The 15,383-nt window shown below is 40.2% G+C and overlaps 1 protein-coding gene across 2 annotated transcripts in view; it reads left to right on the top strand.

Annotated features, from left to right (window-relative positions):
* The window catches only part of WDR7 (WD repeat domain 7), a 277,096-nt gene extending 266,445 nt beyond the window's left edge, over positions 1 to 10,651 (top strand). For both annotated transcript variants that reach the window (XM_072992896.2, XM_072992895.2), the window contains 2 exons: positions 2,201 to 2,305; positions 6,612 to 10,651. In XM_072992896.2, coding sequence (XP_072848997.1) covers positions 2,201 to 2,305; positions 6,612 to 6,815 — 309 coding nt within the window. In that variant the 3' untranslated portion in view covers positions 6,816 to 10,651. The remainder of the gene's footprint in view (positions 1 to 2,200; positions 2,306 to 6,611) is intronic.
* Positions 10,652 to 15,383: the final 4,732 nt, after the last annotated feature.

Here is a 15,383-nt window from a genome sequence, read left to right as displayed (position 1 = left end):
TTTCCAAAGTAATAGGAAAGGGTTTACAAAAATTCAGCAGTAGGTTCTTACCATTTTTGCAGTATTGATATTGCTGTTTCTTTTCTCCATTGTTCCATATACTGTGAACATGGTTTATTTAACATGAGTGGTTCTGTTCACTTCCCCCCCCCAATCTGGCAAGCAAGAAATTATAATTAAAAATCTTATTTCCAAATGCTCCCAACTCTGTGTTCTGCTCGCTCAGTTCGACTTCGTTATAATCAGCAGGATGTTGTAATAAATGTGCCACTCATATTTGGAACATGAGACGAGTCATGCCAGTTTCAATCACAGACCAATCTGGCTGTGCATTCTGTTCTCAGAATCTAAAAAGCCAGCTGCCTATGGGGAAACACACAGGCATATACCAGGGCTTTCCCAGTACTGTTCCCTAGATGTTGTGAAACATGTATTGTCTGATACTGTAAGTAATGTCTGTTTGTCATGGCCAGTAGCCACTTATCGTTCCATCCTCCATGAATGTGTAAAATCTTATTTTAAAGCTGTCATAGGTGGTGACCCTCATTGGCTCTTGCCGTAATGCTTCCTTGTTGCCATCTCCAATCTTCCACCAAATTACTGAGCTTCATTGGATGCTCCCTGGATTCCAGTGTATTTGTAGCAAGTGTACTGTGAATTTTAACTTAAACATATAAAACAGAGAGCAAAAAAATGGAGAGGCCAGGGACAAGAAAACTTAATTTGATTTTTGAAAAAGAATAACGCACGTCATCTGACCTAAAACCAGCTGCTGCCTGCCTTTCATTGGGAAAAGGCAGCTTCCCATGATCATCTGCTGGGAACTGTCCTACAGTTGCTGTACTCCATGTTACACTGTCCATTTGGCTGCCAAAATGCAGCAACTCCCACCATCACTAGAGGGCAAGGGTGAACAAGCACTACAATGGTATCATTTCTCGGTTGATTTAGGGTACCATATGAGAGAGTCTAAATTCAAATAACATAACATGTGTTAAGAAAAAGAGCACAAATTGAAAAAAGTATATAAAACTATAGAAACAGTACATTGTATTATAGCGTAGTTTGCTGCTACGTGCTTCCAAGTTGCTTCCTACATGGTGACCCTATGGATTACTGAGCCCCCTAATAGATCTTTTCATTAATTGCACTGCTCTGGTCTTGCAATCTCATGGCCGTGGCTTCTTTTCTTGAGTCAAACCATCCCATCTTTAATCTTACTCTACCTACTGCCCTCCACTTGTTCCAGCATTTTTGTCCTTTCCAGCGAGTCTTGCCTCCTCATAATGTGCCCAAGTGTAGTCATGTTTGCTCCTAGAGAGTTCAAACTTGATTTAATCTAGCATCCATTTGCTTGTCTGTGTAGTAGTGAAGCTGTCCTCCAATACCACATTTCAAATAAATCAAGGGTTTTCCTTTCAGCTGCCTTCACTGTAAAGCTTTCACATCTGTACACGGTAATTGGAATACCGTAGTATCCATAATCTTGGTTATTACCCTGTTTCCCCGAAAATAAGACCTAACCTGAAAATAAGCCCTAGTACGATTTTTTGGGATGCTTGTAATATTAGCCCTACCCCCAAAATAAGCCGCAATTAAGTGAAACCCTGCCCTCCACCATTGTGCAACCAGAAGATGATGACATAACTGTATTTGAATAAATGTAGATTGTTGTACATGAAAAAAAACAACAACATCCCCTGAAGATGTGTTTCTTGGGGCAAAAATTAATATAAGACCCTGTCTTATTTTCGGGGAAACACGGTATCTCCAATGGTACATGTTTACAAAAATTTAAATGCATTTTAGAAGAAAAACTCAGTCCTGATCTGTCCAAGTACAGAATTCCATCGGAAAGGCAGTTCTATCATAGATGTCTGGTTTTCCTTGTTAGACAAACTGGTTCTAAAAGTGGCAGATTCCTGTAGTGGAAATTGCCGTTGATGGTTATTGGTATTTCACTGATGTGCACTTACTGGTAAAGTACCACCTAATACAACTCTCTGTATAACTCTATATATAATCCCATTGTCAAAAGTTTAAATGTTACAGGTAGTATACCTTTCTTTTAATAGAATGTTTTAGTGTATCATTTCTTAAGAGTTGTATTTAAACATTCTCAAAGTATATCAATAATGTTTATATATACATACATTGCTGCGTGGTGCAATTTCATAATCTCATCCTTGTTCTTGTTTAGACCATCCATGGCCATAAAGGGTCCATAACCGCTGTTGCTTTTGCTCCTGATGGACGGTATCTTGCTACTTACTCCAACACAGACAGTCACATTTCCTTCTGGCAGGTAAGTCACACATGTGACATTTATCACACCACTTTGATGTTTGTATTTACATTAATCTAATCATAATAAACAGTGCAGCAGCATGATCCAAGAAGCCTGGACAGAATGCCATGTTAATCCCAAGTATCCTAAAATATGCATAAAACTTTTTACAATGAACAGAAGTCCCCAGAGCAGAGGAAAAAAAGATTTGTACAGTGGTGCCGCACAAGACGAAAGTAATTCGTTCCATGAGTAGCGCTGTCTTGTGAAATTTTCATCTTGAAAAAAACGGTTGCAATGCATTCCTATGGGAACCTGGCAAGACGAATGAATTATTTTAGTCTTGCGAGGCATCAATCTTGCAAAAAAAAAATCATCTTGTGAAGCACGGTCATAGAAGAAGCCATCTTGCGAGGCACCACAGCGATCACAAAAATCATTCGTCTTGCGGGTTTTTCGTCCTGCGAGGCGTTCATGTTGCGAGGCACCACTGTATTCTCGAAGGCTTTCTTTAGCAGTCATGTTTCTATAGAGAGTTTGGAGGCTTCAGTGAGGTAACATGTCAAAGGACACCATCACTAATTCTAAATATTGAAGCCTCAGCCAATCTCCTTCTACTCTTTCCTCAAACCTCTAAGAATAAGGAAACTAAACCACTAACATCTAGCATAAACAGGGAGGTTTTTCTGATTTAAATAACTGAAACCTTAGCTGGCTTCCCTAGGGAGAATTTTTCACAATAGTTGCTGGCTATATATCTTTGACCCCACCATGTGAATGTTGTGTTTGGAGCACCTCCCCTTTAATCTAGAGCATGATTACATAACTGGCAAGGATTATATGCCACTTTCCCACTCCTTGGATCCACTCGTAACCAGCTCCTTAAAATATAAGAAATAGGTAGGACTGGGTTTTGGAATTCTTCTTCCAGTTTTGTTTTCACTTTTCAATTTGTAGGACTTTCTGAAGATTTTGAAGGCTCTGAGTATAATAGCACAACTGCTACTCCTGGAGGGTTCCAGAAACATAAAATAACATTTTTGTACCCTTGTTTCATACTTTTTTTTTAACTTGGGGGCTTTGGGTTACGTAGGGATGCAAACATAGCCTTAAGTAGCTACATTTTGCTCAGCTCTCCTGTAGAAATTGATGCAAAACAAAGGATAATAGAGAATCTCATGAGTGAGAGTTATCTAGTTTAAACAGCTATACTGTTTTCTAAAGTATGAGAAATCCAGTCCAGGAGGAATATCATCACCTGCTTGCATTAGCAAAACAAGGTAACCAAATCCTGTTGAAATGAATTAGAGTTCCATGAATTGTTTAGAATCACTGTTTCACTGGAGCTTCCAAAGTGAATCTTCTCATTAGCGTGTGCCTTTTGTCTAGAACTGCAGCTTATGCAGGCAGACAGCTTTGTGAAAGATCGCAGAATATATAGCTTCCTTGGATTCAGTATTCCTGTAACTGTTAGCTAATAATATATATCTTTAATCTGCCATGACTTTCTGCATGTCATTCAGTGATAACTGTACATGTCATTAAGAATATTGAATTATTCTCCATCATCACATAGTGTGTGATTTCTGAAGCAGGGAATAAGAGTGGTAAAAATGCTCTTCCATCACTTGCATATATTTTGTTGAGTTACATGGGAAGATCGAGGAGGCAGTCAGACGTATTGATTGAGATGTTTTACATGATGATCTTAAGATTGCAGGGGGTGGCACAGACAATGTTCCTTCACAGGCACATGCTTTAACATATAAACTGTGGCACTTCAAACCTCATATGTTTTTTAACCGATTTCTTTGTTTTATTTTTTTCCTTTGGTTTTTTTCTTTTCCTTTTTTCCTCTTGATTATTTACTTTTTTGCATGTTTCAAAGATAACCTTAATGCAAAGAGTTAAAATTAGCCCACATGTTGTATTTAAAAATGTAACCTCGTGCACTAGTGATTCCTCCTCTCCCCTTATAGTGGTCTATTCAGCACTACTATTAATGCAGGAAAATCAGTAACATTAGTCATCTTAAAAGGGTTATTACTCAAGATGATTTAAATTGTGAAAATGTCAGTGGGGCTTGCATGCTCTCTGCTACAGATGCCATGATTTACACTCTCTGACACCATTCTGCTGCTGAGAAGGACCACGGAAAAAGTAATGGCTTCTGTGTTGCACTGATCAGGATTCAGAACATGATATTGACAATAGCAGATCTTAAAAATGTCCTAGGATATGCCAAGGTTTTCATGTGTCAAAGTCACAGGCTCTTGTCTTAGACCCTCAAGCCCACACCTGTTCTATTCCGATTCAAAGATCCTAATGTATCTGGCTGATTACAACAGCATCTAAACCAGTATATGGACTGCTTCTTTATGTCTTTGTTTTAAAGCACATCTCATATGTAACAAAAGTGATCTAAATTGAACAGTTGCCTGGTAAATTGGAAGCCCCAGTATATAATGGTTCTTTCCCTTGATATTTTGTTTAAAGAACTGATAGACATATGAAAGATCCTGTTGTTGCTTCCTTTATCCTCTTCCCCATCCTCCACTCTTTCAAAACGTACATTGTCAAATACACACATACATCATTTGTCAGAAAGTTGCAGTAACTAGGGATTTTTGTTCCCAGGATCAGATTTTGTAGTTATGATAGTTTAGAAGGGGAAAAATCTGAGCTCCCTTCACAAATGAGATATTGGTGTGATTTTTTTAAAAAATTTAATTTTAATTTTAGTTTTTTAATTTTTACTTTATTTTTTGGTATAGTACTGTAATTGCATATTTTTAAATTTGAAAATACATTTTAATAAAATGTGAATTAACCTGCTCTGTGGAAGAAAGGAGGAGCTGAATCACTCTCTCACACACACACTCACACACACACTCACATACGAACACGCACATTCCATTAGCCCATTTCAGATATCTAGCAGAGACAGGAGGGCGTGATGTGCTCTGGTCCATGGGGTGACAAAGACTCGGACACGACTTAACGACTAAACAACAACAAAAAGCAGAGACATGGGAATTCCACTGAGCATGTGGAATTAGAATGTCTGTATTCACTTCCCAGGATGAAGTAGATTTGTTTATGCATAAGAATATATGGACAGACTCTGAACTATACAGACGGATCCCTTTAAACTGGAGTTCAAATATGTGCAAAAACTGCAGTGCCAGTAATCTCTAATATTCATACAATGCCAGAAGCCTTTCACGTACATTTTGTCATGGAAGTCCTGTTGGGTAGACCAAATTCAGGGGGGGGGGCTCACAATTCAGCATAAAAGAATATTGGTTCATCTGAAGATCCTAGCAGACCAGAAAATTACTATTCCAAGCTCTTCTTAAATAGTTTCCACATTTCACTCTTCAAGACTGGGAATTCGTTTTTAAAAAAAATTAAGAACATGTTTAGTATTAAATTTCTCTAAATTCTGATTTCAGGATCAGATTTTAGAGCAAGTTATGAAATGTCATGGTTCTATTTTGGTTGCCAAACCTGCCAGTCATTTGCAATCAAGTAAATCATTATGAACTTAAGGCCTGCCTATACTTGAGTGTTTTTGTGTACCGTATTTTTCGCACCATAAGACGCACTTTCCCCCCACAAAACAGGGGGGTGGAAAGTCTGTGCGTCTTATGGAGTGAAGAAAACAGATTATATTTTCCTGTTTTCTTCTCCTAAAAAATTGGTGTGTCTTATGGAAAGGTGCGTCTTATGGAGCGAAAAATACGGTAATTTTTTTTTACTTTTTTAAATGAGTGAGATGGTGAATTTCTAAATACAACTATTAAAAAGGGACTTTAAAATAATTTATCTTTTTAGTCAACTGTAATTTAAGAGTCTTTAGGGACTGCTCTCAAAATGCAAGTGGTTAAATGTGTATATTTTAACTGCATAACTGAGATTTGCAACGTTTTCATTGACTTGCAATAGTTAAAGCAGCATTTATCAATATAAGATGATGGGAATGAAACAGTGACTGAAATCCTGTTGCACAATATCAGAAATTGCAACTGGAGTAGACCCATTAAATCAATCAGTGGAACTCATGGAGGAGCGGACTCATCAAATCCCTACTGATTCAATGGGCCTTCTCTAGTTGCAACTCACTACACTAAGCAACATGATTTCAGCCTATGATTCAAGCTCACATAAGACAGAAACCACACTGTTGTTACCAGGAAATCTTATTGGATGGCTTTTCTATCTAATAGAAGATGTCACACATGTTATGCTATTGTATTCTTTATGAACAAATCCTTCAGTGTCATTAATGTTCTTTCTTCATATTTTTGTTTCCTGATGACAGATGAACACTTCTCTTTTAGGAAGTATTGGAATGCTGAATTCTGCACCACAGCTCCGTTGTATCAAAACATACCAGGTCCCCCCGGTCCAACCTGCATCTCCAGGCTCCCACAATGCCCTCAAACTGGCCAGGCTCATCTGGACTTCCAACCGCAATGTTATTCTTATGGCTCATGATGGCAAAGAACATAGATTTGTGGTGTAGTCTGGATAGGCATGCTCATCTTTTGCTTCCTCTAAATACAATTTTGTTTTAAAGTCCCCTGTAAATCTTATCTCCCTCTTTGTCATCTTAACACTGGAGGGTCCACACTAGTATCCACAAAAGCTATCCCACAAGATAACAGGTGGCATTTATTCTGCTTGCTTCTCCTCTACAGCAGAGCCCTGCTTAAGCCTGTTGTTGACTTTAGAGGGGTGCATATCAGCTCAGCAGCCTATATAGCAGTTATGCCGGCATGTAGGGTTCTCATTAGGGCAGGAGAGAGGATCTTGAGAAGGATTGCGGCTGGTTCAGTAAGACTTTCAAGGATGTTAATTTCATAGACTTCAAAAACAAGCACGTCAGTCACAATATTTAAGCTGGGCTGAATCTAATCACTTTCTGAAAGGCTACAAAAAATCTATTCTGGATTTTAAAAACCTTTTTTTTCTTTAAAAAAAGTATTTCGCATCCTGATGTTTACCAAAAGCTTATTTGTTTACGTAGATCATCCTTCCAGTAGCTGTTGGAGGATCCGTGGGTTATGATTTATTTATTTTGGGGGGGGGGGGGAACCATACTGCAAATCTCAGTCCAGAGAGGTAGGCCACTAAATACTCATGCAGTTGTCCAAGAGCACCCTCTTGGTGTTCTTTGCTTTACTGAAAAAAAAAAAGATGGCCCTCCATGTGCATTGCAGTTCCTAGATGTCCACTAGAGATGCTGGTTCTCAGCATTAAAGGTGTATCGTACTTGTCTAGCTTGGAATTTTGCAAGAAAATATATGGGAAAGGGGAGAGGGGAATATGAGAATGGCTTCCTCCTATACATTCTTGATTGATTTGGAACTGGTGGCATACTTTAATGAGTGAAAAGGCAATTTTATGTTTCCTATGTCAGGGAAAATGGAATTAATGTCATCTGTGGTGTTCATTTCTTTTGTTTTTAATGAAAATTGTGCAGGGCTAGGAGAAGGCATATGAATATAAATGTTTTGTTTTGCTGCTAATATAGATATTTATATCTGCCAGTGTTTTCTCCTGCACTGAGCAGGGTGAGGATATGAAGGTCTCTCACATTTACACCATTGCATTTTATTGTGATATACAATAATCATGATACAGCACATTTCCAGCATTTTAATTTTATCAGAGGATAAAGATGTACGGTAAGTGCTGAAAGGATTTCACAAAACACATCACTGATCATTACTGCAGGAATGAAAATGTTAATTCAGTTTTAGTAAGTCAGAAGAGCATTTCCTGTATCAAGCAGACCATTTGTATTGTAAACAGTTAATGTTAACATATCTACCATGTCTCACGTATTTATTTTTGCCTGAACAGCACCAGGTTTGTGTTCATAGGACAATGGGGGAAATGGTATACAAAGCATCTTGGTTAAATCCCGGTACATCTGAGTGCATGTATACTTGTGACTGTGGTTACGTCTTGCATTTTCTTTAATTTGTTTCCAGGGGAAATGCAGAGTTCTTAGTGTATGCTAGCAACCTTAACAAAAATGAAACTTGTAGAAAATTCAGAAGTGGAACTTGAAGAATGAAGGCAAGAAAAGTATCACTTCTTAGTGAAAATGTACTGTGCTGTGTTTTAAGTACTGCTTCTGCACAATCCCCACAAAAATGAATTTAAGTTGTAAAAGAGCAGTATCTTTGTGCTTCTTACACTTATTTTTAACAGAGTTGCATCAGAGCATTTCATGTCTACATCGATCTTTAATTTTAATTAATATTTTTGTTAAACAACTACCTGGTCTGTTCAATACACTGTACGTGTAACTAGGATTACATAGACAGCCATCAACATATCTGTTTAAGATTATAAAAACTGATAAAGAAATTAAAGATCATTAGGAATGTTTCCCAGAGATGTACATTTATTTTATTTTTAATTCTAGCAAAACTTAAATATTGTATTTAGTGTGGTAAAAATTCGGTTGTGGAATATGAGCTCTGTGTGTTGATTTTTTTTTTCTCTTTTAAGTGAACCTTTGCAATATGGCTTTATATTATATTTATGAAAAGTGGCTGTAGGATTTGGAAAAGGCCAGATAAAACATAGATTGCATACACGTTTGTTTAAATAACTGTGTACTGTCAAGTTGATTCCAACCTATGGCAACCTTTTTCAGAGTTTTCTGGTTATGGAGTACTCAGAAGTGGTTTACCATCTTTGCATTTTGGGGAGACACTGGGACTGTGCAGTTTGCCCAAGGGTGCACAAGTTGGCTCTTCCTCTGGGGTGCACAGTGGGAAACCAAACTACCAAACTTTGGTTTCAGTGCCAGATACCTGTAATTCACTGAGCTATCCAGCCAGCACACTTTTATTCTTTGAACCAGAATGTTACAATGGCATAAATGAAGAAAGAAAAACTTTTTGGTACCTTTCCTTTTAGACATTCCTGAGTTTTTGTTTTTAAACATACCTCTCTTGCTCATGCGTTCCTTCCTGTACACGTCCTGCAGTCCAAAGCACCTTGGGACTCTTGGCTTATACAGGGCTTGGACTTGGCCAAGAAGCTGTCTTGTCAGTTCAGAGTTAGATAATGCTTCTTCAGGTCATGGACCTTCATAGGAAGAGCCACTCCCTAGAAGAAATTGGAAGGAGCAGCTCTCTCCCTCCACTTGCACCAAGAACTAGGTAGACCTGCTCTGAGTAGAACTTCATATTGCTCTAAATACCAAGCTGTCACAAATAATGGTGTCTCCCTACCAAGTTCCTGTTGCCTCCCATGTTGCAAACAATACCTACATAATGTCCTGATGAGTTTGTCCACCAGCAGCCAGTCATGTTAGGCAGGGACAAAGAAACACGTGTGGTCATGACAATCAGGTTAGAGATAAAATCTGGCACAAGAGAGGAAAAGACCCACGATCTGATTGTGGTCCTCATGCCAGGAGCCTCTGTATGTGTTGTAGTGAGAGGGTCCACTCTTTTCACCTGTTAGGCCCTGTTTCATTGGTCTGTACAAGTGCAGATCTTCCAAGCGTAACTGCTCCATGTATGTTCATTTTAATGTGGTTTGTACCAGGGGTACTGCACATTTACTTACATTGGAAGGTATGCCAAAAACATTATACTCAAGTGAATGGCAACCAATAATTGGCCCAGTTCTGATTTTTAGTGGGATGCTTTAAAAACATGTCCATGTGTTCCAGATTTTTTTTTAAATGCAACCATGAATATATGCCACCACATTTCTTGTCATCAAGATGTGATCCAGTGCTGACAAGTCTCTAAAACTATTTTGAATGTTGCGCTTCTGAAAATTATGTCTTACGACTGCAGCTGTGGAACACATGACATATTATGTCTGTAAAAAGAAAATTGGGGCTTTTAAGCCAATAAGAAAGCTAGTAGTCTATGTGAAGGAGTAATTTAAACAGAGGAATCAATATTTATGTACTAGTAACTGCAACAGTCCTCTAGGCCCTGAATGGGGACCCTGCACAGCCCCCTCTCTGAAATGAATGGAGGCTGTTTTGCAGCAATGTGTTTAGTGGATTTTTATCTAGAGTTCCCTTAACATCCTCAATATGTAAATCTGCACATGAGTGACTTTCTCTGCAAACTTCATCAGAGCTTAGATCTTTCAGTACCACAGTAAAATTTGTATTGTCATTCCACTGTAAGCTTTTAGTGTTTTATTGATTTGTTTAGTACTGTATTTGGATTTGTCCTTGTAAATGTAGAGACGTGTGTGGCTTCATTGGCAGTTTACAAGCAAAAGATGACATGATGAGACACCTGTATGAAAATGTTGTCATGACCATAGTCACAGTGTGTGGTAACTGATTAAAATGTCTGCCTCAGAAAATGACTTAACTCTGCTTATTGGCTCCTACATGTATCAAATAGTCCCGTGTAGATAAGATCTGTGAATAGGACTGAAGAATGCTTTCCCTATACAGTGGTGCCCCGCATAGCGACGATAATTTGTTCCGGAAAAATCGTCGCTATCCGGATTTGTTCCTATGTGAAATAAAAAAGCCCATAGGAATGCATTAAAACGCTTTTAATGTGTTCCTATGGGCTTAAAAACTCACTTTTTGCGAAAATCTTCCATAGGGGTAGCCATTTTCGGTGCCTCTAAAGCAAGGCAACAGAGCGGCCAGCCATTTTGGAACCACCGATCAGCTGTGTGAAAATGGGGCCTTTGGGAGGACCACGGGGGAGCGCTCCCCTCGTCCTCCCAAAGCCCCCGACGGCATTTTCGCCCAGCTGATCGGCGGGGCTTGGATGATGGGGGGAAGCCCTTCCCCCCCCCCATCATCCCGAAGCCAGCATTTTCACCCAGCTGATCGGTCGGGCTTCGGGATGATGGGGGGAAAATGGGGCCTTTGGGAGGACCGCGGGGGAGGGCTCCCCGCAGTCCTTCCAAAGCCCTCGCCAATCAACTGGGGGAAAATGGGGCCTTTGGAAGGACCGTGGGGGAGCTCTCCCCTGCGGTCCTCCCAAAGCCCCAGCCAGCATTTTCGCCCAGCTGATCAGCGTGGCTTCAGGATGATGGGGCGAAGCGCTTCCCCGCCATCATCGCAAAGCCCCACCGATAAGCTGTGCGAAAATGGGGTATTTGCGATGATCGCTTCCGCAAAATCTTCATCGCTATGCAGATTCGTCGTTAAACGGGGCGCCTGTTAAGCGAGGCACCACTGTATTATAATCCTCATTTTGATTACCATACTTAGCAACACCTATGTCTGTGCATGGAACCCCGTGCTGTGGAAAACAAGGATTTACTGGTGAAAAAAATCCACCCTACACCTGGTTTCCCACCACTGCCACCTGTTATAACATCTAGAGGAAGTTAAGTTACATATTGAAGTCAGTGAATCTATGTAGTTCCTTCAGCAGTTCAGGCTATGGAGCAAGTATAAGGAAACGCAGAGTGTTAGGATAATACCAAACTAAACTCTCCTAAATGATTGGGGGAGTGTAGTCATCCCAGGACCTATTTCTATGATGGCCAATTTTGGAGGCAACTGTCAGTTTGTAGCAACATCTAGTTTGGCCTTTAAGTTTTTCATATTCATTTAAATGTAGTCCTCGACAGATCTATGAGGAGCATTGTGGTAAACAACAGATTGCTTTGAAAAGGTCCAGTTAATTAAATCAATTAGAAAATAATTAGTGGGGGTGCTCTCTTTTTTTAATTTTATGGATAAAGTGGCTTCATCCTGAATCAGACAGTGCAGGTACTTTATTTAATTTAACAGCATTTTGGTGCAGTACAAGAAAATGCTGTGCCTCCTTCTACCCTCCCTCCCTCTCGTTCTCTTTGAAAAAGCAGTGATTGAACTAAATTACAGAGATATTCACACAAGAACAGCTTCCCAGTGGGAATGTAGCAGAACATGTTATGTTTTCTTCCTCTAGCAATTTTGAACTTGGATCTCTATACCAGTGGCATTACTGGACTAAATATTCTTTGGAAAGCCTCGTAGCAAATAATTAAGTCAGCCTTTTTCATTTTCTTGAGGTTTCCATAGATAAAGGCAGGACAGGAAGGGCTGAGGTAGCTGTTGCATAACAGGAGGCAGGATAATCATGGAAGTATATCTGTAATTGTTGCACTTTAAGCACCTCTTGATTCTCAAGGTGCGTTCCTGTGTTAAAATAATTGATGGCTTAAATATTTTTCCTATAGGTAAAATTTGCACAGTAACCATTCTACTGGTGATCACATAAACTGATCAAACGAAGAAAGGGCATGACATTAATAGGAAGGTAAAGCCAGGCAGTGCTGGATGAACTTTCACCTTTCACCTCTTCTGCTGACAGACAGAGCCGAGTGTTGAAAAAATCAATACTTAGGAGCCAGGAGGGAAATATTTCCAACCTCTAACTAGAGAATGTATTTTGACAAGGCCAAGATAATCCAAGCTGCACGGGAGAAAGAGAAAAGAAGACTCATTTTTAAAGCTTGACACTTCAAGGTGTTTTTGTACAATGGTTTAGAGAAAGCATCGATAACGTACAAATACCAAAGGTCAAAACAGAAAAGCAGAGCAGAATTTCAGAAATTGCATGTACTATCTCCTTTCTGCTTACTTTACCAAACAACAAAATTGCAGCCAACCTGTAATTATCTGTCTTTCTATCTATAAATATATATCCTCATACATGCTAAAGAGTTATGTGTTTGTCTGAATTCTAGCAGCTTTATCCTTTTGTAATAGAAAGGAAGGGAGTGGCAAGGACGAAAGATTACAGGCATCTGTGTTCTGCCTGAAGCAATTTCACCAAGCAACACATCTGCCTCTTTCCTGCTTCTTATTGTATGCTACTACTGTCTTGTGAAAATTGCTTTTAAGATCATTTAGTGGGTTGTTGATGATTTGTTTTGGAAAATAACCATGGCTCCATATATATTGGGAGGGGCAGAGTCTGATTAGCCTTATTCAGATTTACTTTATGTACATATATACACAGAAGACTAAGGCAACAACATGTGTGAACAAGCCTTCACTGACCAAAAAATACTGTCCAAGGTGGTTCAACAATTCTCTGCAGCTCCTGACTCTTGCCTGTTATATGAGAACATAAGAAGAGCCCTGCTGGATCAGGCCAAGGGCCCATCCAGTCCAGCTTCCTGTATCTCACAATGGCCACACCAGATGCCTCTGGGAGCACACGAGACAACTAGATTCCTGTCTCCTGATGTCCCTCCACTGCATCTGGCATTTGGAGGTACATTCCTTTTAAGCCTGGAGATTGTACATCCCCATCATGGCTTGTAACCTGCAATAGACTTTTCCTTCAGGAATATGTCCAATCCCCTTTTAAAGGCATCTAGGCCAGATGCCATCACCACATCCTGTGGCAAGGAGTTCCCCAAACTAACAACACGCTGGGTAAAGAAATACTTTATTTTGTCTGTTCTCACTCACCCAACACTCAATGTGAGTGGATGTCCCCTAGTTCTGGTATTGCGTGAGAGGGAAAAGAGCTTCCCTCTATCCACTTTATCCATCTCCTGCATGATTTTATACGTCTCAATCATGTCCGCCCCCTCAGGTGCCTTTTCTCTAGACTAAAGACCCCCAAACGCTGTAGCCTTTCCTCATAAGGGAGGTGCCTCGTTGGAAGCCATCAGCTCATGCAGCAATCATCAAGGGATGAATTGTGAACCCAGATTTAGATTTCCTCTCGTTGTCCCTGTCTCCAGATAGTAGTGTTTCTCACCTCAGATTGGACTGCTGTGACACTTTGCAGTTGTAAGATGGCAACTTACAGTGAGAGCACAGGTGACATGTTGGCTTCGTGTAACAGTTGTGTATAAATACATAGACTGTATCCTAATGTAACAGGAGTAAGCTACCAGGAAATGTCATTGGCCACAGGTGATAATAGGGAGAGATGTAGGCAGAAGATAAAGGTTGTAACATGCTTTATTGGCAGACCTCAGCCATTACAGACCTCAACCACCTTCAGTCCTTTTATGGAGAAAGGCAGGTTAAAAATATTTTAAATAAATAAACACATGCTGTTCACCTCTTCTTCATTAGCCCAGAACAATGCTAACCCCTGACAGCAAAGCATACCCTTCCTGATGATCTTTGCATAGCAGAGTAGATTTATCTAGATGGGCTGTGTAAAAGCCAAATAAATAAAGAAATAGCGGAAACATATCTCAGCACAGGGAACCTGATGCCACAGCAGCTGACATCCATTATGTGTGCTCAGTTCTAGAACTCCGTTTATGATCCAGTGTAGAGATGCATTTCCTGTGCAAAAAGGCTTTTTAGCTTTTGCAGCAGAGGAAAAAAGCTCTGTGCACAGATCCTTCAGCAGGCCTGGAGTAGTCCTTGCCATTCAAAGCAAATAGGATGCTCATGCAGAATACACTTCATGCGCATATTTCTGCATGAAATTTCCCAGCAGGATTATGTTTTGCCCAGAGCTGCATAATTAGATCACCAGTCCAGATGAAGAAGGCATGTCTAAATCGGAAGGAAATTCCACTTAATTCATTTAGGCTGCTCTCCCAATTATATGTACATGAGGTTGCCATTGGGGGGGGGGGGGTGTTTGTAAATTGGCAGCTGAGGATCTAACTCTGTAGCCTATTTAGGTGAGGATAAAGCTGCTCCCATTAGGTCATCCATAAGAGCACATGGTGCCTTCATAGAACTAATGCCCTAGTGGGGTTTGTGCAGAGCCACTGATGGTATGAAATGGTGTACAGTGGTGCCTCACATAGCGAGGTTAATCCGTTCCGGATTAACCTTCGCTATAGCGAAACATCGCTGAACGGGACAGGGAAAGCCATTGGAACGCATTAAACATCGTTTAATGCGTTCCAATAGGCTCCTTTACTCACCGTTCAGCGAAGTTTCCTATGGCTGGCAGCCATTTTCGCGCCCTCGTTAAGCGAGGGGAGGGTGCGAAAACGCTGCGCGCTGCCATTTTGGGGCTTCCGGCGGCCATTTTGTCCGCCAAACAGCTGATCATCGGGGCTTCGTTTTGCGAAGATCGGTAAGCGAAACGCTTACCGATCTTCGCAAAGCGAGTTTCGCTCTATCTAAAAGTCGTTGAGCGATCGCATT

Source organism: Pogona vitticeps, chromosome 2, assembly GCF_051106095.1.
Source record: "Pogona vitticeps strain Pit_001003342236 chromosome 2, PviZW2.1, whole genome shotgun sequence".
Lineage (NCBI taxonomy): Eukaryota > Metazoa > Chordata > Lepidosauria > Squamata > Agamidae > Pogona > Pogona vitticeps.
This window is presented reverse-complemented; position numbering and strand designations above follow the sequence as displayed.